We start from the raw sequence: 26554 nt of genomic DNA, 5'->3' as shown, positions 1-26554 counted from the left end.
CCTAATGTAACTCATGATATTGAGTTTTATCTAGCGTGGGTGGGTAATGCCCCTCCCTCTCAGGACCCTTAATATCCTGAACTGGATTCCCATAAATCATGGCAAGTGAAAAAGAAGTGGATACTTAGTATAATTTGTTAAGAGTGTCTTTTGTGTTGTGAGTGCTATTAAAGTTCAAACTATTTGTATGGCTCTTTGGACGTTGGTAGCAAAGTAAGTAAAGAAGGGTCACTCATAACTGTTATTTCTATTTGAAGGAGTTTCTTTCATCAAAACCTTTAATTTATACATAAAGTCAGTTTTCCAAGCAATTTTTTACAGCTGAAAGTTTCAGTGAGCATTGGTACATCTGTTATTAGTATTTAGTTACAGTTACAAAAGTTCAGTTATTTAGCTAATGTTCAATATGGTATTTGTTTGTCAACACCTATTATTATGCAGAAAGTCTGCCAATGTTATGCCAAAAATGGTCAAGGAAGGAAATGTAATAGGAGTCAGAAAATGGGATCATAAACTCTTTGAAGAATATACTGGGAAAGTGAACCTGTGCCAACACATCTTAGGAGGTTAGTGAGTGCTTAGAGAAGCCTTGTTCATGTCACACTGACACCAAAACCCCAAAGGCTTGCTACATTGTCCAGTGAACAGTGCTCAATAACTTGTCTTTCGTATCTCTTAAGGAATCAGTTGGTGCTAAAAGAAACCGGTTGGTGTTACCGAATTTGGTGCTGCTAAAGTGATTTTGTGTTAACTTCTGTTTCTACTGAAATACAAATGGAGTGGAATGCTATGTAGGTGAATCTTCAGTCAATAAAGGCAACAGTGTAGAATATACCCACATAGCTATCCCTAATTTAACTGCAGTAATATGTTCATTAAGCAGACATAGGGTCAGTGAATACTTGAGCCTGCACTAGTACAGTACAATTAACACTTGTGTACAATTAACAAAGTAAAAATAAAGTGACCAGACTACCACAAGAGATGTACAGTAATTCATGATTAAATGCGATGCTAGTGCTAAAATCAGTTGAGTGAGGAAAAATGCTTATCCCCATTCATGCTAAAAAAGGTATTTTCAAAGATGTAGTGCAGATGATTGATGGTTTATTGTATATATGTACAAGCAGGTCCAGATCTTATTAACATGAGTTCTACATAATACAGTACTCATAAAACTACTGTCATATCTTTGTGTTTCACTGTTTTTAAAATGATTCCTTCACTTCATGTCTTGAGCCTTCGACTGAGGATCAGATATTCATATGCTGTGTTCAGAAGTTCTGTTGAAATTGCCCCTCATCAGGGTTTGTTATTTTCTTGTTACCCGTTATGCTGTTCTTGCCTGTTTTTGCTGGGATATTGATACTGAAGACTTCCTCATTAGCTTACACTGAACAGTGAATCCAGTCAGGAAGGTGAGGAACAATGAAAGCAATAACATAAGCAAAATATAAAGAGACTGTCAGTGAACCAATTAAACTGAAATAAGGGCCATCGAATTTATTTGGGGGGGGGCGCGAGGCAGAATGTTCAAATCATGGAGGTTCTCAAGCTTGTTTACAATGCCTTTATCGTGAACTAGTTTGATTATAATGTGCACCTTGCTTCAGAACCTGTTTCTGCTCTGTTTAAAGCTGCAGAGTATGTAGTTTGAATGCTGGGATATATATTTTTGTACATGAAAACTTACCCAACAGATATATACTTAGCTATAGACTCGGTCGTCCCGACAGAATTTCAAAACTCGCGGCACACGCGACAGGTAGATCAGGTGATCCACCATTCCCGCCGCTGGGTGGCGGGATCCGGAACCATTCCCGTTTTCTAAACCAGATTTTTTCTGTCGCCGGGCAGACAACATCTGTTGTTCGTTCCTCCCATTTTGGATTTCTACTCGTTTGCCAAGAATTTGGATTGGTTTATATTGGTGACGTATTCTGTTTTCTCTGGCTTGGCATACGCTTATTGTGGACTGTTTTTTGACTTTGATTAGGATTGTCCTTTCACGATGTCTGACGCTAAGGCTTCACTTATATTTAGGGTTTGTACAATGGAAGATTGTAAGACTAGGCTGCCGAAATCTTTGGTAGACCCTCATAATGTTTGCTCCAAATGTAGAGGTAATGAATGTTCATTTAACAACACCTGTAATGAATGCGAGAAGTTAACAGAGCTTGAATGGAAGAACTTATCTTGTTATGTAAGAAAACTTGAGAGAGATAGGATTAGGAAAGCTTCAGTTAGATCCTCAAGTAGATCTTGTTCTCTGGAACAAGAGTTTAATAACTCTCCTGTAACTAACATTTCTCCCTTAGCCGCAGCTTCTTCTCCCTGTATTGAATCCAAGGATTCTGCCTCTGAAAGGGAAAATGTAAAAGCTTCGATCAAAAAGCTGCAAGCTCAGTTACGAGCTTTGGATGAAGGTAAGAGTGTTGACAGTGATATGTGCAGTGTCCCCGGTTCCACATTGCTCCTAGGCCTAGACCTCTTTCAAACTCCCAGGACCAGGGGAGGAGGAATGTCGAAAGCCGCAGGGAGGATGTGGAACATCCCCAACGGTCAGGCATCCCTTCGGCAGATCCTGATGTAGCGTCCCAGGCTGCCTTGGATAGCTGCAGAAAGGGCATCCTAAGGGAGTGTTTTTCGGCCTCGGATTCATCCTTTCCTAGACGTGGATGGAGTTCGGCCTCTCAATCGCGCCCTTTGAAAAGAGCCTGGAAGGCGCCTAAAGGAGACGCTGCGGACTCTAGCCCAGAGCGTTTTCCTGAGGATTGGCCTTCAGATCATAAAAAGGCGAGGCAGGAGGAGCCCTCTCTTCAGGACCCCACTAAGAAGTTCCTGATCTGCCTTCAGGAACAGTTATCCTCTCTGGTAGGCTCCTTTACCAGAGACTCGACAAGGAGGAAAGACGTTTCTCTTCCTGTCAAGAGTTCCACTAAGCGCCCCTCTTCTGCTAGGAGGGAGCTCTCATACTCTCCAAGGCGCTTCTCTCCTGATTCCAGAGACTCCTTTGACAGGAGCTTTTCGCCTGATAAGCGGTTCCCTTCGCCCTATAGGCGCTCTTCTCCATGGAATAGGCGCCCTTCTCAAGACAGGTTTTGGAGCCTAACAGAAGCTCCTCAATTCATCGCTCCCCAGTGGTTCAGGAAGTGCGTAGCCGCTCCCCTAGAAGACGCCTAGAATCTAGTAGGAGTCACGATCGTTTCAGGCTCAAGGAGCCGGAAGAGAGCCGAGATCAGTTCAAGCGCCAGGAGCCTTCGGGACGTCAGGAGTCGAGCAGGCGCCAGGAGTGGTTCAGGCACCATGAGTCTGCGGATTGCCAGGAGTCAAGCAGGCGCCAGGAGTCAGTCAGGCGCAAGGAATCAGTCAGACGCCAGGAGTCAGTCAGGCCCCAGGAGTCAGTAGGGCGCCAGGAGCCAGTCAGGCGCCAGGATTGAGGGCGCCAGGAGTCAGTTTGGCGCCAGGAGTTAGGGTGCCAGGAGTCAGGGCGCCAGGAGCCTCTCAGGCGCTAGGAGTCAAGGCGCCAGGAGTCAGTCAGGCGCCAGGAGCCTAGTGAGCATCAGAAGAGTAGGCACCAAGAGCCTGTTAGGCGCAAGGAACTTTTCAACTTCCAGGATCCTCATAGTTCCTCTTTTACTAGGAATTATTCTCCTCCTTCGACTTCGAACAAGAATTTGTCTCGATATCAGCGCACTCCTTCTCGGGAAAGGAGTACTTCTCCTGTGAAGAGCCCTATCCCTTCCAAACGTTCTCCTTCAGTTGGACCTTTGGAAATGGTCTCGGATGAAGATAGATCTGTGGATGTAGCAGTCTCGGAACTACAAGAGGCTCTCATTACTGCTCCTCAAGGAGTTCAGAGACTCCCTTCATCCTGCTGATCCTCCCTCACCGGGATTGGTTATGTCCAGCACTAGAGCACATAAGTCCTCATCTTTTGTAAAGATGCGCCCTGCATTATGCATGAAAAAGGCTTTGAAAAACGTTGCAGAATGGCTACAATCAAAGAGGGAAGCTGGTAAAACAGTTTTTTCCTGCCCTCCTTCCAAATTAACAGGGAAGCCTGGAAGGTGGTATGAGACCAAAGAGCCCATGGGATTGGGTCTCCCGTCATCTGCAGACTCTGATTTTGCCTCATTGGTAGACTCCTCCAGGAGACGGTCTCTACTTTCTGCGAAGGCAACTTGGGGCATGTGCGAGCTTGACCATCTCCTCAAGGGCCTTTTCAAGATTTTAGAAGTCTTTAACTTTATGGACTGGGCCTTGGGGGCTTTAGCGAAGAGAGCCCAGGACACGGATATGGAAGAGCTCTCTAGTGTTTGGCCTGTCTAGATTTAGCGGTTATGGACGGCTCAGTGGAAATTGCCTCTCTATTTGGAACAGGCGTACTAAAGAAGAGATCGGTTTTTAGTTCTTTCCTCGCGAGAGCGGTATCTCCTCTACAGAGATCCTCTCTTTTATTCGCTCCTCTTTCCTCGCATCTATTCCCGCAGGATACGGTTAAGGAGGTAGCTAAATCCTTAACAGAGAAGGCAACCCAAGATCTCCTCACGCATTCGGCTAAGAAGTTTAGGCCTGCCGTACCTATTGAAAAGAAAGAGAGACCCTCTTTCATGCAGCCCTTTCGAGGAACCTCCACTTCTAGAGCCCCTCTTAGAGGTCGTAGGCCAGAGCGAAGGAATAGATCATCTAGAAGGTCCTTCGGGAAGTCTAGATGAACAGAGAGTCCTCCAGACAAAAGTAGGCTCCAGACTACTCCATTTTGCCAAAGTCTGGGCGCAGAAGGGAGCGAACTCTTGGTCCCTCTCTATCCTAAGAAAAGGATATTTAATCCCCTTCAGGGAAAATCCTCCCTTGACTAAGACTCCAAGGGAGTTGATTGCAAGATACTCAGATCCGGTCCGAAGGCTAGCTATTCGGCAGGAAGTGGAACAGATGATTTTGAAAGAAGCGGTAGAACTGGTACAAGATCTCCAGTCTCCAGGATTTTACAATCGGTTGTTCCTGGTACCAAAAGCATCGGGGGGTTGGAGACCGGTGCTAGACGTGGCACGTGCTCTGAATTTCTTCGTAATGAAGAAGAAATTCTCGATGGAGACGTCTTCCTCTGTTTCTGTCTGCTCTTCGTCCAGGGACTGGATGGTGTCCCTGGACCTTCAGGATGCATATTTCCATGTGCCAATTCATCCGGCATCGCGGAAATACCTGAGATTCATGTTTCAAGGAAAAGTCTTTCAGTTCCGAGCGTTGTGTTTCGGACTTTCGACAGCCCCTCAAGTCTTCATGGACATCATGAAGAACGTAGCTCATTGGCTGCATCTGGAAGGGATCAGGATCTCACTATAGTTAGACGATTGGCTAATAAGAGCCCAATCGAAGAAGCAATGTCTGGAGGACCTTTATGTAACTCTAAACTTGACAAAGTCCCTGGGACTTTTAGTCAATCTCGAGAAATCCATGCTGACTCCCCAGCAAAGCATTGTCTATCTGGGGATTCAGATGGATTCTCGGGATTTTCTAGCGTCTCCTTCGCAAGAAAGGAGAGAACGCTGCTTGGAAAAGGTGGCAGTCTTCCTAAAGAAAGAACATTGTTCCTCGAGAGAATGGATGAGTCTACTGGGGACCCTCTCCTCGATGGAACAGTTCGTTTCTTTAGGAAGACTACACCTCAGACCCCTTCAATTTTACCTGAAGGAGAGATGGGATTGGAAGTCTCAAGAACTAGGAGAGACTTTTCCAAAATCGAAGAAAATCAAGGAGAATCTCCTCTGGTGGTTAGATCCACAGAAGTTAAGCAAGGGGATCTCCCTTCACTTAAAGAACCCTCGCCTATCGTTATTTGCAGACGCTTCAGATTCGGGATGGGGAGCAACATTAGGTTCGAGAGAAGTGTCAGGCACCTGGGAAGGAGAACAGGTGTCCTGGCACATAAAAAGAAAGAATTAACAGCCATTCATCTGGCTCTCGTTCATTTCGAGGAGCAGGTTTCTGGTTTGGTGATTCAAATTCACTCGGACAATACAACAGCCCTAGCATATATAAAGAAACAGGGGGGGACGCATTCCTTCTCCCTGTACAAGTCAGGGAAGGATCTGCTGATATGGGCTCAAGAAAGGAAAATCTCTCTTCTCATAAGGTTTGTGCAGGGAGAGAGAAACGTCCGTGCGGATCTTTTAAGCAGAAAAGACCAAGTCCTACCCACGGAATGGACACTCAATCTTCAAGTCTGCCAACAACTTTGGCAATTGTGGGGAAGACTGAATGTAGACCTGTTCGCTACCAACAAGAACAATAGGCTAGAAAATTATTGCTCCCCAATCTCGGATCCGCAAGCGGTAGCCATAGACAGCATTCTGCTAGACTGGGCAGGTTTAGACATGTACGCCTTCCGCCCTTTCAAGATAGTAGGGGAAGTGTTAAGGAAGTTCGCCTGCTCAGAGGGAACAAGAATGACTCTAATCGCTCCCTTCTGGCCAGCTCTAGATTGGTTCACAGAGGTACTGGAGTGGATAGTGGATTTTCCCAGATCACTTCCACTAAGGAGCGATCTTCTCAAACAGCCCCACTTCGACAGATTTCACAAGAACCTCCCCGCTCTAAGTCTGACTGCTTTCAGACTATCGAAGGACTCGTCAGAGCAAGGGGCTTTTTGCGCAAAGTTGCGAAGGCTATCGCAAGAGCCAGAAGATATTCCACCTCTAAAGTGTATCAGTCGAAGTGGGAGGTGTTTAGAAGATGGTGTAAGACTAAGAAAATATCCTCTTCCAGTACCTCTGTAGCTAACATCGCTGATTTTCTTCTCTATTTAAAGAAGAGTTGTAACCTGGCAGTGTCAACAGTGAAGGGTTACAGAAGCATGCTGGCCTCTGTTTTTAGGCATAGAGGTCGAGATCTAACGAATAATAAAGATCTTCATGACCTTATAAGGTCTTTTGAAACCACGAAAGACCAGAGGATTAGAAGGCCTAGCTGGAACTTGGATGTAGTCCTTAAGTTCCTCATGTCAGAAAAGTTTGTACCTTCTCATACAGCCTCATTTAAAGACTTAACTAGGAAGTCTTTATTTCTCTTCGCACTAGCAACAGCTAAGAGAGTTAGTGAGCTACAGGCTTTGGAAAGAAGAGTAGGTTTTAGAAAGGATTCAGCGTATTGCTCCTTTAAACCACTCCTCTTAGCAAAAAACGAAAATCCTTCAAAACTATGGCCTAGAAGCTTCGAGGTAAAAGGACTTTCTTCCCTAACGGGAAAGGAACTGGAGAGGACTTTGCGTCCTGTCAGGGCCCTCAAGTTCTACTTAAAACAAAAAGCCTTATTAGGAGGTACAGAAGAAAGTCTCTGGTGCTCTGTAAAAGATCCTAAGAGACCTACTATTTCGAAGAACGCCCTAACGTTCTTCATAAAGGATGTGATAAAAGAGGCTCACCTTGCATGCAGTGAAGAGCACCTCAAGATTCTCAGAGTAAGAGCACATGAAGTGAGAGCCATAGCTACGTCAATGGCCTTTCACAAAACTTGTTCTCTTCAGGCTCTTATAGAGTCAACATATTGGAGATGTAACTCTGTTTTCGCCTCCAATTATTTAAGAGATGTGAAAATTACTTGTGAAAAGTGCTTCTCTCTGGGAGTTTACGTTTCTGCAGATTCAGTGCTGGGAGAAGGAGCTGAGGGTAATCCTTCTTAACTTAGTTTAGTGTTAATTTTTCTTTATGTTATTTGTGGTTGTTTTTATTGGTCGATTGTAAAAGGGAATAGGGGACCCTCTTGCAATTCATAGGTTATAACATTACTAATATGGTCAGGTGATCGGGATTGGCTTCAGTGCTCCTTGTGTTTTACTTAGAGAAACCTAAAACTCTGTCATGTAAGAGGGCTAGTCCCCATTGATATGACAAAGGTAAAGGCTCTACCATGTAAGTGGGTCAGCCCCCATTGGTACGATCCAGAGTAGGCTCTGTCGCGTAAGCGGGCTAGCCCCCATTGATATGATCCAAAGAGTTGTTCAGTCATAGGTCCTTACCTCGCTGGAACTCATGAGGCAGGCAGACTCATAGACAGTAATCATGAAGTCCTCTGCCCAATCAGGTAAGAACCATGGATTATTATTTCCGAGAACATATGTTGTTTTTTCCCTGTTTTTTAATATATATTTATTATAGTTATGTTTAGCTGTCTCTTACCCTCCACCAAGGGTGCCAATCAGCTAAGTATATATCTGCTGGGTAAGTTTTCATGTACAAAAATGATATTGTTAAGATACAATAAAGTTTTGTACATACTTACCTGGCAGATATACAATAAATGGCCCACCCATCCTCCCCTCAGGAGACAGGTGGAAGAGAAAATCTGTTTAGAAAACGGGAATGGTTCCGGATCCCGCCACCTAACGGCAGGAATGGAGGATCACCTGACCTACCTGTCACGTGTGCCGCGAGTTTTGAAATTCTGTCGGGACGACCGAGTCTATAGCTAAGTATATATCTGCCAGGTAAGTATGTACAAAACTTTATTGTATCAACAATATCATTTTAAAAATCACTGTATACTGTAATCATTGTAGGTACTCATTAAATATTTTCTAATGTCTTTTATTTTTCTACAGAACCCACCACTACCATGGACATGGGAGACGAGATGCTGAGGTTTCGCCTCCACAAAATTTTATGGGGGCCCGTAAAACAGGCCTTCCTCTACGTATTTCACCAGACCTACGCACAGACAACTAGCGTTTATGAATTTGCTTTTCATCATCCGGATATGTTTACAAAAGGAGAACTGCTATGTATTGAGTTTGAGCGGAAGGTCAACTGCTATAGCATACCTTTACTCTTCAGTATAATCAAGTCAAGTTGTAACCCACCACTGGCCCCTCCTACGGCTAGTGTGTGGGAAGAAAGTGCTCGTAGCGTTGACCTGGAAACTGTGGATGTAGCTTTGGAGAAGCTCATAGTGATGCTTGCAACAATTTATGAAGAAGTAGCAGAGCTTAACAAGCCTTTGAACGAGGAGGAATATAACAAGAAGGTAACTATTATTAAGCATTGCTTAAAGTACCTGATCGAAGGAGCCGGGAAGTTTGACGTGTCTGGTCGTTGGGGAGAGTATCTGGAGAAGATTTTGAATTTGCTGACCGACATTGATCAGAGAGAAGTCTTTCCAGTAGATGAAATAGCAGGTATGTGCTCTATTCCTCCATTTGATTTCATTTCATGTTTTGTTCATGAAACTTACCTGTCAGATATATATATAGCTGTATTTTCTGAAGTCCGACAGAATTTAAAAAACTTCCGACACACGCAGTGGTCGGCCAGGTGGTTAGTACCCATTCCCGCCGCTGGGAGGCGGGTATCAGGAACCATTCCCATTTTCTATTCATAATTTTTCTGTCGCCGGTGCTGAAAACACCTGTTTTCAGTACCTCCGTCTTAGGATTTTGGAAACTTCATTGCCGCTAAGTATCCTAATTGTCTTTTGATTTATTTACTTGGATTTGTGGCTAGGCATACGCTATCTTAAATTGATTTGAATTTGATTCATTTTTGCATAAGATATCTGAATCTAGTTAGGCTAGTTTCAGAGGGTGTTGTCTGCAAAGATAGGGTGTGGCTACCGAAAGCTTTGGTAGATCCGCACTTGGTATGCACGAGGGGTTTGGGTCTTGCTTCTTTGTTGAGATTTGTCATGTAAGGAGTGTGAGACTTGTCTATTCCATAAGGAAGACGGAGGATTCGTATGTACGCATTTAATCAGTAAACAAAAGTCAGGGTAGTGAACCTGCTAACCTTCCTGTAGACTTTATTTTGCCTAACCCTATAGTATGGCCTACGGGTTATGAATATGTCTGCGAGAGGTGATCGCTCTCCTTCATTGTTGTGAAGAGTGCTACTATCTGGTATTGTTACTCCTAACCCTGTAATGTTGCCTTCGGGCCCTAAAACAGTGTCTGTAGAGGTTATTGCCCTTTTCTCTTATACTCTTTCGTTTCGTAACTTAGAATCGAAAGTGCTTGCTTTAGAGAGCAATAGTGAAGTGGCTAAGTGCAGTGACAAGTGCCCCTTGTGTAGTGGAGGGTGCGTCAGATCGGCCTTATAACGCCTCTAGGTCTAGACCTCTGTCGGACTCCCAGGACCACAGGGAGAGGGCATGTCGAAAGCCGAAGGAGGGTTACGAGGAACCCCACCGATCTGGCGTGCCTTCGGCAGTTTCTGATGAAAATCCCCAGACTGCCAAAGTTCGTGCACGTGCACGAATCCTGAAGGATTGCTTCTCGTCCTCCGAGGCGTCCTCCCCGCGCAAGGGTTGGAGCTCTCGGAAGGACTCGCGCCCTCTAAGAAGCTTAGAGAAGAGGACGCTTCACGTCCTCTCTCTCGTCAGGAGGGAAACGTCAGATCCGCCCCATAACGCCTCTAGGCCTGGACCTCTGTTGGACTCCCAGGACTAGGGAGAGGGCATGTCGAAAGCCGAAGGAGTGTTACGGGGAACCCACATCGATCTGGCGTCCCTTCGGTAGGACCTGTTGACGTTTCCCAGGCTGCGGAAGATCGTGCACGTGCACGAATCTCGAAGGACTCGCGCCCTCTAAATAGAAGCTTTATAGAAGAGGACGCTTCACGTCCCCTCACTCTCTCGTTATGCGTTTCAGTGAGAAGTAAGAAGGCGAACGGTCGCCCTGAGCACGTGTACGTCTTTCCACCGAGAAATATGAAAAAGAAGGCAGTTTCTCTCGCTTGTTTTGATGCCGGTCAGGAGCGTGACGATTTTGTGCACGCTTCTTTTGGACGCTCGGCTTGAACGGGACGCTCGGATGGATGCCAGGCGCGCGGCCAGTGGACGCCGAGAGTCCTCGCCAGTGGACGCCGAGGGTCCTCGCAATGGACGCCGAGCGCGCGCCAGCGCACACCAGGTTTGTCTCCTGGCTGAACGTTTCTGTTGAACTCTTCAGACTTCAAGCTCTTGTTTAAGATTTGAGCCTCAAGAATGTGAAGTAAGCAGTGCTTCGGAGGAAGCTTAAAGTGAACAGACAAACTTCGTCTTCGAAACCCAGCAAGACCTCGGGTTTCGTGAATTTCAAGAGGTCTCTGTCAATATTATATTGCTTTTCGCAAAGGTGGATGGAGTTAAGGAAAGCTCAAGGGAAGATCTCGTTTTCTCTACCGCAGTCAAGACTTTGCGATAAGGCAGTTACGGGTTATGTAAAGGCTCGACGTCTCGGCGACGTTCAGTAGGATTCTTGCAAAGGCATTCATCAAAAGGACGCTTTTCAGGAAAGCGCAAGACAGGACTTCCTTTGCCACCTTTGCCATACTGCCAATAAATTTTAAGCTTTAGCAGGCATTAGTTGTGATACGGGAGAGGAAGCTGGTTGGAGAGTTTCTTCCTCTTCCCAGGATAATTTTGCAAGCTTTTTAGCCCATCTGAAAGGGTTTTTCAGATGATAGATTTTGTTAGTTTCTAGTCGGGACTACGCTGCCGAATTGAACATCGTCGTTCTTTACCTGCCGTAAGCCCTGTCTCTTAACAGGATTCTTGCCCCTTCTCGTTTGAGACGGGAATCGGAAAAATAAAATGCTCGACTTCCTGGATTACGTTTTGTCAATTCAGTGACTTTCCCCCATTGACAATATACTATCGTTTTGTCAAGTAAGTGGGTATCCCCTCAATGACAAAATATCTCTTTGTCCCGTAAATGGGTTAGTTCTCATTGACAAACATCTCTTTAACTTGATATTGCGTAAGCGAATAAGCTCTTATTGACAAGATTCGGAAGAGCTCTCATTCGTCATTCACAGACTCGTACAAGAAATAGACTTGTAGACTACGTCAATGAACGCTTATGTCCAATAACATAAGAAGCTTGAGCTGTCTGCTTCGATTCTCTAAGTTTTGTTCATGAAACTTGCCTGTCAGATATATGTAGCTGTATTTCCGAATTCAGCTATATATAATTCTGCCAGGTCAGTATGAACAAACTTTATTGTGATATAATAAATATTTTGCCTTGCGTTATTTTTCTACTGGTTGGTTCAAGTCATACACGCTTGCTGTAGTTACCTCTTCGGATGGCAACCGAGAGGTCTATTGTCCATTATTTTAAGGACATTTAATTGTTACTCCCTGCAGCCTTCCATGAGTTTCCGATTTATCTTTTTACCGTTGTATGGTAGTGTTCTGACGACACAAACGCATCTATATATTTAGCGTTTTCTGTTTCGCTTAAATATACCAGCTTGAGAGTCTCTTTTTGCTCAAAAAATAACGGACCTATTTCTTCGTAGAATAGGGTAGATGGCAACCCAGACATAAAGTTAAGAGACGACGTTCGTAAGCTGCTGGCTGCTGCTGTGTCTGACTGTCCAAGTTCCAACTTCCAACCGAGCCAGTAACAGATCGTGCGCTGTCATGCGCGGTAGGTTACGTCTCTCTCTCCTGCGGGATTGACTGACTAACCGTATCTCTGTGCTGGCGGTTACGTCTCTCCTGCGGGATTGACTGACTAACTGTATCTCTGTCCTACAATCACGGACTTTAGCCTAAGATTGAGGGGATTTCTTACGTGAATGATAACGTTGCATTCGTTTTGCCTTACTATGTTCAACAGAGTTATCTCAATCCTTTCGGTGCTCGTTACCGCACGGTATAGAAACTACGAGTCTACCGCAACATTGCACTTTTATATGCTCTCCTGCTTAGGCAAAGCGCAGCCTTATAGGGAAGTAAGCATACTCGGGGAGGGAATGGATGAGCTTGCTGGGGACCATTTCCTTCCTGAAGAAGTTTGTTTCCACCCCGAATAGGACTGCAATTCAGACCACAGTTTTTTCCACTACCGGGAAACTGAAATATTATTCTAGATCTAGGAATTATTCTGAACATCTCTCAGTGCGTCATGATAGAAAGAAGGTGCCGGACATCTGGATAGTGTTTCAGATGTCCTGGATCTTAATCTGAAAGAAGTAAATGCAATTCGGTCGTCCCTCCAGTCCTCGAAACGAGTTTTTGGAACCAGTGGTCCACATCAACTCTGATATTCCACAGCTCTCTCATATCTTAAGAAGTATCTTCTCTCGGTCCCTGCTCGAGTTTACGAGAAAGAGCCTATTATAACAACAGGCGTAGAATGTAACGATCCTCTAGAGGTTCGTTACAGGATTGCAAAAGTCCGTACGAATCGTCTCGATCGACGGCAGCAACTTTTGACTTCCGAGTGGAATCTTTCTTTAGAAGTATGTTGAGAGTGTGTGGAGACTTTAGGGACGCCTTTCATTCTTCTCTTCGATATGTTGAGGACGAAGAGGCTTCTTCTTCTCTGCTCCCTTTTCTCGATCCGGGATCGGTACCATTAAACGCCATCCTATGATATTAAACGGGGATGGATGTTTAGTCTCTTTTCCCCTTTTTCAATCGCTTAGGAAATGTTAATGAGGATTTATGACGTCACAGGGAGCGACAATGACGCTGATCGCCCCATGTTGGCCTTCAGGATCCTGGATTCACAGAGGCCACATCCTTCCTAGTTCACTTTCCAAGGACCTTTCCGAGAGAGTCGGTCTACTCTAACTCGAAAGGTACCTATAACCTCTCCGCTCTGAGTCTGACAACGTTCAGACTATCGAGATGTTGACAGGAATAAGATTACCGTCTTCCATTTCCGTCTGAAGAATGGGATAAGCTGGCAGTCACAACTATTAAAGAATACGCAAATATGTTTTGTTGACGGCTTTTGGGCTCAGAGATTTGCGTCTGTCAAACAACAAAGCCCTTCACGATCTTTGAGTTCTGTGGAATCTCGAAACTCGCTCACCATCTGCTTTTTGTCTCACCTGTTTTCTCGGAGTCAGACACTCGTGCGAGATCAGGCGACATATAGTAGCCCTGAGTTTCTTGTTGACGAAGTCGGTTGCGTTCATACACCCCCGATGATCGTGTAACATGAGACCAGGTTGGACTGTCAGGCATTCTTCCTTCGGGACTGAATCGCCTTTTTGCTCCTTGCTCCTTTCTCCTGGCACCAGAAGCCTCGAGTCAGGAGTTGATTCGCTGACGACGTTGGGTTGCGTTGATACACCCCCCAAGGTTTGCTTAGATTGAATCGCCCAGGCAGTCCAGACACTCATCCTTCAGCGAAGAATAGTGCCTTATGGTCTTCAGGGTACAGCCTTGCTGTCCTTGATTCGTCTGACTGTCAACTGGTCGGTCACCTGACTTTAGTACAGACGGACTGACTGTGCATGTCCAGATCGAAGCTTTCAATATGGAACTTAGACGTAGTCTGAAGTTCTTGATGTCAAAGCATTCGAACCTCTCCTACCTGTTAACTTCTTGCATGTGATCAGGAAGGCCTTCTTCTAACCACCCTAGATACGACAAAGAGGGTTAGTGAGATTTTAAGCCATCGTCACAAGTTTTGGCTTTAGAGAACACAAGGCGGTGTGCTCTCTAAGCCTTTCGTTGTGGTCTAAGAATGGAAACCCGTTTTGTCCTTGGGCCAGGAGCTTGGAAGCAAGGATGGCACAAGTTAGTGGGCAGGAGCCAGAGAGAGTCCTGTGCCCTATCAGGTCTCTCAAGTTTTATCGACATAAAACTCAAGAAAGTCTAAGTCATTCGGGCAATCTGCAGTGTTCCGAAAAAGACCAGACTTGCCCATATCGAAGAACACCCTGGCTTTAGTGTTAAGGAGTTCTTTCAAAAATGCTCCTTCATTGTGTTTGCACAAAGATTTGAAATCTTTTTATCTGAATGCTCACGAGGTGAGGGCGCGGCCTCGGAAGCATTTCAACAGAGCATAGCACTCAGCAACATCCTGAGTACCATGTTTTAGCGAAGCAACTCTGTGTTCACTTCACGCTCCCTGCGAGATGTGAAGATGGCATATGAGATCTGCTGCTCGCTAGGGCCATACGTGTCTGCAGACACAATCTTGGGGGCAAGAAGTACCACTCATCCTATCCTGTAGAAAATGGTTAGGAAGAGCTCTTAATTTAGTTGTTGAGTCGCCGACAACGGCGACTTCTTAACTCTTAAGCCTTAGTTAACACACCTTAACTTTGGCTAGGTTGGTCAGGTGGTGATATATATATTTATATATATATATTTATTTTACTTCTTAGCCCTCATGGTATGGTCAATATGGTCTAGTCACATTGTGGTCACGCCCCCGTTTGACAGATCATCTGGAGTGCACCAGCTTTTTAGGTCTCTACCTCGCTGGCAAACTCTAGTAAAGCAGAAGCAGACTTGGGTGACAGTAATCACGAAGTCGGCTATGCTAACAGGTGGAACCAAGATGTAAATCATCTGCATGCATTTGTTTCCCAAAATCCTTCTATTCTGTCCCTTCCCACCTCCAACGGTGGGATTCAGCTATATATATATCTGACAGGTAAGTTTCATGAACAAAATGATATTGTTATGATACAATAAAGTTTGTTTATACTTACCTGGCAGATATATATAATCAAGTACCCACCCACCTCCCCTCAGGGGACAGTGGAAATAAAAATTATGAATAGAAAATGGGAATGGTTCCTGATACCCGCCTCCCAGCGGCGGGAATGGGTACTAACCACCTGGCTGACCACTGCGTGTGTCGGAAGTTTTTGAAATTCTGTCGGACTTCAGAAAATACAGCTATATATATATCTGCCAGGTAAGTATGAACAAACTTTATTGTATCATAACAATATCATTTTAAAGATTAAAAATGTCAGTACCTGAAATCTAATTTGGACTGTTAGATTAAGAAGCCCATTTGCTTCAGAGAATCTTTTGTGATTTTTTATTTGAGATAAATCTTTTGAAATTTAAGTGTCAAATCAATATCGATAATTTGGAGTCAGTACTCAGCTGATACAGGAATAGATTTTTTGATGCAGCATTAAACATTTTTTTAAGTAACTGAACAATTGAGAAATACTACTAATCATTACTTGGGGTTCCGGATATAAGCTAACTTTTATGCCACAATGGCCCATAATTTTAGTATTAAATACAATGTAGAAAAGTTTATTGTCGAAACAGCAGGGCCTAAAAGTTACACATAACATTTACTCTACAGTATTTAAATAAATGGCTGCTTTTATCAGTGGATATGTTTTCATATGAATAACAAACTCATACTTTTACTATAACTGAGGGTAATCCAAGGCTTAACAGTCTCTCTGACTTGAGTGAGCTTTCAGGCACACATGAGATTTTCCTTGGTTTTCACCCTCAATATGTACTGCTTTTGTCCTTAGTAGTTGGCCAGCTCCCAAACAGATGAACCTGGTGTTTCAAACATTGGTTGAGACCACCTTGACTAAATGAATAATGTGCAGTTTCAGTTGCTGAGTTAGTGTAGCGACTTCTTTCCAGCCATTTTTCTTGGAACTACATCACCTTCTCATTATTACTTCAAAATGAGTTGAGATTTTCAGGATTTATGTAACAACTTTGATGGTGTTGTTGCTGTGTTTGTATCAAGTGCTGTTTGTGTTCTCGCAACCTAAGTTAACCCAGCAGTACATGTGTTTTTGAGTTTTCTTTATGTACCATACAATATATAAAACTACTGTATGTTTCATTTGGTGTCTTTTATTGGTTGGTTTCTTTATTTGTTTTTAGAATTTAACTAAGAGTCTACAGGGTGTCTTTTTATTAAACATAACTTGTTCATATACGAAACAAACCTTCGGTCTTAACATTAGGATTTACTAGCACCAAGCTGGAAACCGGTAGAATTAAAATTAAACTTGTGCGATCCAGGTACTATTGGCATCTACCAGGTCACGGGGCATGTATTACCCAGAATGCCCTTGGTGTCCTGTGACCTACCAGTTATCTTTCTTCTGCCTTTAAGATAGGAAGTGTTTTCTGTCTATCTGTTTAAAGCCGGTTTTAGTTAGTTTTTTTTTGCGTCACCGTTGGGATCTTCTTCTGTTTCGAAGGCAAGACAAAGGAAATGCCCTGGAATCAGTGGCTTTCCGTGTTCAAGATTCCTTACTTCGTTGTCTATGGATCCTCATCCAACGTGTAGTAAGTGTAGAGAAAATGTATGTACAATTACTAATCCTTTTTCTGTTTGTCGTGGTTGGTCGGTGGAACAGTGGAGGAAGTTTTATGAGAAAGGCCAGTACAAAGGAAAGGAGTCGACGCCGTCTTTGGATGACCAAGCGTTGCTGGCTTCTTTTGTATCGGCGATACACCAGACTGCTCCATATGTTTCGCCACCTGCCTTTGATTTGTCCCATACCCCTTCGGTTTCTCCTAGCGGTTCGTTATCGGAAACTCCAGAAGGGGTTTGGGTAATTTTATGAATAATATTTATGCTCCGTTGTTCCCAGCAGGGAGGGTGGGAGCATCGCCATCTTTGTTCCAGGTGCCGGCTCCCGATGCGAACAGGATGGAGGGTACGTGGGCGGCTCTAGGCCTACCAGGCGTACCAACCTTGGAAGGTTTGCTGTCGCATTATATGGCGTCACGATTCCAGCAGAGTCGAATATTCCTCATCCCCCTTAATGGTCTTTTATGGGAAATAATGGTGCAGCTACGCCAACAACTTCAATGTTGACGGCGATGCTGAACGTGGCAGGTAGTTTTGCTACAAACACAGGGATGCCAGCAGCAGCCGCACAGTCTCTCCCTACGAGATTGGTGACGTCACAACCAATGTCACTCACTGACAGGGCAGACGCGATGACGTCACAGCCTACTGCTTCTCAGTCTGCTTCGCTGCCTCCGGACCCAAATATGCTTTCTGACTCGGTAGTACACACTGTAATGAAGAGATTACAAGATCTAGAGAAGAAAATTAATAAGAAAGACAAAAAGAAAAGGCGTGATTCGTCTTCTTCTTCGTCTTCTTCCTCTAGCTCGGCGTCATCGCTAAGTTCGATGACGTCACGGCGTGTACCAGTCAAGCGTTGGAAGATACGGGATTTCGTGACTGATCCTCGGGCCAAGAGGAGAAGAGTGAATTCTTCTTCATATTCGGGCCAGGACTGTCACATCCCAGTCAGCAAGAAAGGCAAGAAGTCAGTGGCTGATAAGCTCAAAGCTAGTGGATGAAGCCGTTTACAAGAGTCCAAATGAGCAAGTGAGCCGACGGTTGCTGGGCTGGTGGCCGATGCGGAGTTGCCAGTAGAGACGACAAAGAGTAAAAGGAAGACTACAATGTTGTTGGTGAAATCAGCGTTGGGGGCGAAAAGTGCGGCAAAGGATAGAGCACAGAGACAGGTTTCACCTGTAAGACCGTTTAAAATACAGAGAAAAGATGAAAAGGCTCCTATTAAAAGAACGAAGAATAGGGAATTGGCAACCTCATCTGATACGTTGGTGGAAGGAGTTGTCCGCCTAGATGAAGGATCAAGGCCGAATTCTCCGACGGTCGTTGGAGACGATATCAATTGTCATGAAGAAGTGAACTCAGTTTCGAGAGAGTCTTCATCTTGGAGATATAGGCAAGATTCTCGCTCTCGATCTGCGAGCAGAGAAGGAGTGAGGCGGTCTCGCTCTCCTGCTGACTGTTCGGGATCCAGCCGTCGGCGGTCAGCCGAGATCAAATGGACCGCGGCCATAGGGACAGACAGCCACGAAGTACCCGGCTGTTTGTCAGGGGATAGGAGTGAGATAGCGTCTCCGGTGCCTGAGCACAGCACGCTAGAACAAGAGGAAGGAGAAAACCAAGAGTTTCTGGCTTTGTATGTGGAGCTGATTGATTTGATACGTAAATTCAATAACCTTTCGGGGAGAACGGAAACACCTGCCAGTATGTTTCCTCCGTGGATTGACATGGCGTTTGGGTTGAAAAAGGATACCAAGGTGTCGTATGAATTGCCTTGTTCAAGTTATGCAGAGTCAGTTTTACAGCATGTAAACCCACGGATTGCGGGAAGGGATAATTCTTTAAGATCAAATAGATTGTTTAAGTTTATCCCTCCTCCGATGATGAAACATAGGAAATATTATACGACATCGACGGTTCCTTTGCTATCTAGACAAATTAACCCAAATGTGGTAAGGTTAAGACATGGATTAACCTTAGCCCTTCGATGACTTGCCAAGAGGCTGCTACGTTAGAAGCAACAGCTTCTTCTGTCTTACAGACCGCTTCTTGGTTGGATCTTTGGTCAACAGCAGTGTCAAAGATTGCATCCTCAGAAATGACGAGAGAAGTAGTGGATGAATCAATGTTCATTAGATTACTACTATCAAGTGCCAAAGCAATTGCGTATTTGACAAATTTGAGTGCCAATGTTTTGGCAAATTTCCTATTAATGAGGAGAGCTGCAGCTTTGGCTAGGCTAAGCCGCTCTGTTGATTTGGATTCCCTGCTAAAAATGAGGAATGGGAATATCTTGGAGTCGCAATTGCTGTTGCCAGAAGCCATACTAGAAGTGGCTATAGATAGGAGAAGGATGGACACTAACGATAGATTGGTACAGCAGGCAGTTAGAAAAACATATAACAGTCAAAATAACCCTATGGAGGTAAGGCAGCAGCAAATACCTCGAAAGAAGCCAGTGAGGAATAACATCCCTAGTAGAGCAACAAGATCCTCTTCCCCAAAGAAATTAGCTCATCGGCCCTTTCACAATAGAAATAACAGAGGAAGGGGGATTAGGGGAAGAGGGAGGGGCTCAAGGCAATAGGATGGGCGCCTCTCATCACTCAGCCACACCAGTGGGGGGTTGCCTGGTGAATCACTGGAAGGTATGGCAGGAACTGGGAGCAGAGCAGTGGGTGGTGGATGTTCTCAGGGTCGGGTATTTGATTCCGTTCGAAGTATCCCCACCCCTGACGGAACAGCCATTACCTCACCTCTCTTATGCTCAAGAACCTCAAAAGGCTTTTATTCTGCAAGAGGAAGTGAAGAAGATGATGGAAAAAGGGGCTGTGGAACAAGTATCCGTTCCGTCGAAGGGGTTTTACAACAGGATTTTCCTTGTACGCAAACCCAACGGGGACTGGAGGACAGTAATAGACCTGTCAATATTGAATCTGTTTATAAGAAAAACCAGATTCAAAATGGAAACTCCAAAGCCGGTTCTACAGGCAGTCAGGATCAAGGACTTTATCCTGACAATCGACTTCAAGGACGCATACTTTCAGATCCCAGTCCATCAGTCTTCAAGGAAATTTCTCCGCTTCAATCTTGCAGAGAAAGTTTTCGAGTTCAAAGTTCTGTGCTTCGGATTGACAACGTCTCCTCAAGTTTTTACAAGAGTGTTTACTCTTGTGTCGACATGGTCGCATGCTTAGGGGATCAGGCTACTAAGATATCTAGATGATTGGCTGGTGATAGCAAAGTCCAGAGAGAAACTACTCAAGGACAGGGCGACACTTCTACAGTTTTGTCACAGCTTAGGCACTGTGATAAATCAGGAGAAGTCGCAGTTGGATCCAAGTCAGCGGCTGGTGTATCTGGGAATGGTTATAGACACAATAAAAGCCAAAGTATTCCTGACAGACCAGAGAATAGAGAAATGCAAACAAGTGGTGAATGCCTTTCTGGAAAAACAAACACAGCCAGCAAAACAGTGGCAGGTAGTACTGGAGTTCTAACTTCCTTGGAGAAACTAGTACCACAAGGGAGGCTACACCTTCGATCTCTACAATGGAGGATGAAGGAGTTTTGGGTACCAGTAGTAGATCACCCGTACGAGCAGATTCCCTTGTTGTCAGAAGTGAGGAAAGACTTGCTGTGGTGGGTGAAGGACAACAATCTGACAGAGGGTGTTCCCCTTCAGCAATCCTCCCCGGATCTCTTGCTGTTCTCAGATGTGTCACTAGAAGGTTGGGGAGCCCATATGGAGGAGCTGATGGTTTCAGCGAAATGGAGTGGCGAGGACAGAGAACTCCATATAAACGTGCTGGAGTTGAAGGCAGCGTTTCTAGCACTACAGGAGTTCAGGGAGAGGGTGAAGGGACAGTCAGTGGTATTGATGTCAGACAACACCACAGTAGTAGCTTACATAAACAAACAAGGAGGGCTAGTGTCTCGACAGTTACATGTGATGACAGTTCAACTTCATCAGTGGGCTGTAGAGAACCTAGTAGCCATTGGAGCCAGATATATTCCGGGGAAAAGAAACATAGTGGCCGACAAGTTGAGCCAAAGGGATCAGGTCCTGGGCATGGAGTGGTCCTTGCTCCAACAAGTAGTGGACAGAATGCTCATGTTGTGGGAAAGGCCGATCATAGACCTATTCATAACCAGGTACAACAAAAAGTTGGAAGTGTATTGTTCTGTAGTCCCAGACATAGAGGCAGTAGCGGAAGATGCGCTTCAACACCCGTGGGACAATCTGGACATTTATGCATTTCCTCCATTTTGTCTAATCCGTCAGGTTTTGAACAGGGTAATGCGGTCTCATAACCTCAGAATGACTCTGGTAGCTCCTTTATGGCCAAAGGCAGAATGGTTTCTGGACCTCTTGGAACTCCTAATAGATGTGCCGAGAGAGTTACCCCCATGGAACACCCTACTATGTCAGCCGCACGTGGAGAGGTACCACCGGTCGGTGAAGTCCCTATCACTTCACGGGTGGAGACTGTCGAGTATCTCCTGCGAGCCAGAGGGTTTTTGCAGAAAGCAGCAGCACAGATGGCAGGTAATATCAGAAAGTCATCGGTAGCTGTATACCAAGGAAAATGGTCAGCATACTGTGATTGGTGTCATAGAGGGAACTTGTCTCCACTCGGTACCACTATTCAGCAATTAGCTGACTTTCTGATATATTTCAGGACAGAAAGGCATATGTCTGTATCTGCGGTGAAGGGGTACAGGGCTGCTCTAGCCTCGGTCTTACGCATGAAAGGTGTGGACATTTCATCTTCATGGGAGTTGGCCATGATGAAGAGCTTTGAGCAGTCATGTTCGCCAAAAGAACTAAAAGCCCCAGATTGGGATTTGACCATGGTACTGAGTAGTCTGACAAAACCCCCCTACGAACCACTAAGACAGTCCACAGATAGGAGCCTGACCCTGAAAATAGTCTTCTTATTGGCCCTAGCCTCAACCAAAATGGTGGGGGAACTACATGGCCTGTCATATGTCGTGAAGCACTCGAGAGGTTGGAAGTCAATGGTATTCGAGTTTGTTCCCGAATTCGTGGCCAAAACTCAAAACCCTTCAATAGTGGACGGTAGATTTGACTCTTTTTCCATACCTTCTCTGGCAGATTTCATAGATAATGACAGAGATGAGATGCTTCTGTGTCCCGTCAGAGTAATGAGAGAGTACTTAAGAAGGACAAGGCACCTCAGGCCTGGGTGCAGGAGGTTGTTCCTAAGTACAGGAAGGAACAAAAAGGAAGTGTCCAGGAATACAATATCGTTTTGGCTAAGAGAAACGATCAGGAATGCCTACATGACAGAAGACAGGGGGTCAGATAGCCAGGAGAGGGCTAGGGCTCATGACATCAGAGGCTTGAGTGCTTCTTTAGCTTTCAAGAAGAATATTTCTGTGGAGAGAATTCTGAAAGCTGGTGTTTGGAAATGCCAAACCACTTTCACTTCATTTTATTTAAAAGACGTTGCCCATAGATCCTTGGATACCTTTTCGGCATTTCCTTGGGGTCCGGTGGTGGCGGCCCAGCAAGCGGTATAGCTCATCCAGTACCACCCCTGGTGGGTCAGTTTGTGTCTAGTCTAAGATGAAGGTATGAAAGTAGAATGAATGGGATGACTGGTCTTTTTTCTTTACTACTTTCTTTCTACTCCTTTACCTATGGGCAGTATGAAGGAGAGTGCCATCATAAGCTGGAACGGACTAGATGCAGGTGAGATGGTCGGCCATACTGTAAAGTTATTTTAGAGTATAGTATACTTTTCAGTAGCAACACACTCCTCGGTAATAAGGAAGGTAGGGGGATGGTAGATCCAGATACAAGCGACAAGAGTGGTTCAGGAGAATGGAAGGACCTCTATTTTCACATAATTTATAAACCATGGCATGGTACCAGCTCCCAGTGAGGGAAACCAATAGATTCTCTTATATCTTTGGTTCAAGGGTTCATAGTCCATTATCTTGGAATACTCATAATATTCGGAAATGGATTTAGGTGGCAAACTCCCAGTCAGTTATAGCGACTTACCTCCCTCCAATAAGTAAGTCTATCCTAATGTTAAGATCGAAGGTTTGTTTCGTATATGAACAAAGGACAAATTTGTAACTAATTTGTATTTTTCATAACTAACAAACCTGAGGTCTTAACAGTTAAAGGCCCACCTCGAACCACCCCTCTAGTAGTCTAAACTGGGTTAGAAGTATAACTGGTAGGTCACAGGACACCAAGGGGATTCTGGGTAATACCTGCCCCGTGGCCTGGTAGATGCCAATAGTCCCTGGATTGCACAAGTTTAATTTTAATTCTACCGGTTTCCAGCTTGGCGCTAGTAAATCCTAATGTTAAGACCGAAGTTTTGTTAGTTATGAAAAATACAAATTAGTTACAAATTTGTCATATTTATTGTAGCTTTGGGTTTTCAATTTTTAAACTTATTTTCTTTGCATAATGATAAGGAAATTCAAGGCATGATTATGTATATTTAGTGTTTATATCTAGCAGTTGTATGTGAGTGCTATCCTTGGTAATCTTCAGCAGAAAGTGAGGATATCATGGTATCTTGAAGAAATGATAATGAGTATATTCCCAAGACTCGGAAAAAACTGGTCATGCAATAGATTTTGTGGCCCTGCTGACTAGAACCAGTGTAAGACATGTTGTTCTTAAAATAAAAAAAAAAAAAAAAAAAACAGGAAATTCTTCCATGACGCCCACCTACTTGGATTACTGAGGTAGTAGCAGTTTTTGGACTTGGCGCAAATTGAGGTAAACTTTTACTTTTTTCATTTTGCTTCAAGTTTATAAAATCTGCTACACCTTCCATTTTTTTATAAACAGATTACTTAGTTCTCTTCATTGGCAAGAATGAGAGAAGTGTTGATCTTTATTCTCCAGTTAAGTTTACCCTTCAGACTATGGTTACTGTGTGATGAGTAATCATAAGCAGAGTTGCAGAACTTTTGCCCTCTGAATTGCATTATATGAAATATTAGTTTCCTTTTTCCCAACAATGGTTATATGTTGTAGTTTTGACAGATGTTAGAGAATGTTCAAAGCATTTTTACTGTAGAAGGTGGACTGTCATCTGAAATCCCAATGTCACAGATTTTTTTTTGTTTTTTTTGGTACTTCACGAAACAAACAGCATCCTTATTTTTCATTCTCACTGTTGTAAAGCTGCTTTGGACTGTATATGTACTTATTAAAAACTTGACGTCATTCCCCAGATAATTGGTGGATAGAGATCATCTCCTTCTGTATGGGTCAAACCCATGTACTACAGATATCTCACTCAGCTTATGCTGGGGTCACACATTCACATATCACGACGGCGTATGCCCATGTATGTGGATCGTGGGCATCATCGCAGTGAAGCGACCTTGAACAGCTGGTAAACAGGACATGGGCTAACGGACATAAAGCCAGCACCGTAAATGTATGCGCAAAGAAAGCAAGGTCGGACGTCTACCTGGAACTTACGCCGATAGTGTAATATTCTATGTATGTCAACTTCACGTTACCACGCCCACGTTGTGGGGCTGTAGGGTACAAAATGGCCGGGCCTGTAAACAGAGCAGACTGTAAAGTGATGAGACATGTATGAGAGAATGTAAAAATATTGCATTCTGAGAATCCAGGTTGTAAATTCACTTTGGTAGAATTCTGCATGTACTGTAAAATATTGTACAATTTCAACAAATAAAAAAAAAATAAGTCAGACATTATAACATAGTATATACCACTGGTAGTCCCAACATCTTGGGCTTCTTCTGACAGACGATGTGGGGCGTTGAGGGAAGTGGAATATGTTCAAATATCCACTTCTCCCTGTCCGTCAGTCATCTCCCATGTCGCTGTCATCACTCTGTATCTCATCCAACTCCGACTCCTGTAGGTGGAAGATGACATTTCCTCGACCTGAGTGTCTGCAGGAGTGGCTGTAGGAGTCTTCTCCGGGCTGAAAGAAGGTCCTGCAAGAAGATGTGACGTTGATGGTCCCTTCCTTGGTCGTTTTAGGAGGTTCGGCATCTTGAAGGGCGTTGTGGAGAGTACTTGGAGGAAACTGCTGTTCTCGGGAGACGCAAACAACAGCTGACCTGAGGGTTGTTTGTTGTTGTTGTTGTATTAACCCAACACTTCTTGTTGGCACCGGCCTTTCCCTTATTCGGTGCCGACCTGACCTTTTATACCACGCTACAGCGTTGCCATTTCGTACAGGGTTGAAATGTGCGAATCGGTTTCCCCATAGGCTACAGTGCAATTAGGAGGCCCACGCTCTTTGCGGTGGAAAGAAAAGTAGTCACCGTGGGTCCCACATGTAATGCCTGGAGCTACGTCAGGTGACTTTTGGCGTGACCACCCCACAACTTGTTTTGAACATTTCAAAACTGGAGCAGGCTATAGCGCCCTAGTGGGCGGAGCTTAGAGCCCGGATGACCCGTCACTGTACGTCTATGATTTTACGTATGTTTTACGTTACATTTACAGTTTACTGACATAGCCAACTACCAATTTCCGCTCATTCGTAGGTGTGCGTGCGTTGATACGTGATGAGTGACCTTAGTATTAGTATGAACCTTATGTCTTTTGAGATGGTTTTTGACCACCTTTTGTGCAGTGATTTTGGAAGATTTATTTTCAACTGCTGTGCTTTTCTTTGTTTAGTTTAGATTTCTTGAAATTTGTCCCAGTTTTTATTTATTTTTTTTTTTTTTTTGAGATTTAAATGCACTTTCTAGTTTTCCTTTATAGCATCCTGAATCATCAGCATCGAATGAAATATGGGCATTGCTTATTCAGTGTCTGTTTTGTATACAGTGGTTATTCCAATATATTTTCTATATGTTTGTGACTAATTTTCATAAACATCTATTGTTGTCCCTTTCAAAGGTCTGTAATAAACTATATATTGCTCTGGCCTTGAGTGCTATAGGTTAGGTCTCCCAGTTTGGGACGAGCACAGGCTATATCACTGTGTTTTTCCATTACCCGAACTTGACATAACCCGGGGACTGCCTGTAATGGTATAGAGCTTTAGTTAAGTGGCTATTTCTTGCTTCTTGATAGTTCACAGTTGTATGACACATTGATAGTTCACAGTTGTATGACACAAGGCTCCTTCAGTACTAGTATACAGGCAGTCCCCGGGTTACGACGGGGGTTCCGTTCTTGAGGCGCGTCGTAAGCCGAAAATCGTCGTAAGCCGGAACGACACTTGGAAATATGCCTTAAACTAAGAAAAAGTTAGAGGACCTTACCTGTGTGACATGCAAGTAGATTGCATGATGTGTAGTGTGGTTATTCCAATGGCAAAGGATGGTTCTTGAAGGTATAATTCTTTATTAAACTCTTGTGACACTAAAAAGCACAATGTACACTACACTTAATCCTTAGGGTATACACTAAAACACTGTCACTATACGTATACACATGCATTGCACACTTTGTTAGATCCTGGAGTACACTAAAATCCCAGTCTGGTAGCTCTGGAAGGTAAAGTATACACAATT

General features: G+C 44.2%; 1 protein-coding gene across 1 annotated transcript in view; it reads left to right on the top strand.

Annotated features, from left to right (window-relative positions):
* LOC135208092 (uncharacterized) overlaps positions 1-26554 on the top strand; it is a 72528-nt gene that overhangs the window by 15793 nt on the left and 30181 nt on the right. Inside the window, exon 2 of the mRNA XM_064240239.1 lies at positions 8600-9172. Coding sequence (XP_064096309.1) covers positions 8600-9172 — 573 coding nt within the window. The remainder of the gene's footprint in view (positions 1-8599; positions 9173-26554) is intronic.

The sequence above is a fragment of the Macrobrachium nipponense genome, chromosome 34 (assembly GCF_015104395.2).
Source record: "Macrobrachium nipponense isolate FS-2020 chromosome 34, ASM1510439v2, whole genome shotgun sequence".
NCBI classification, from domain to species: domain Eukaryota; kingdom Metazoa; phylum Arthropoda; class Malacostraca; order Decapoda; family Palaemonidae; genus Macrobrachium; species Macrobrachium nipponense.
This window is presented reverse-complemented; position numbering and strand designations above follow the sequence as displayed.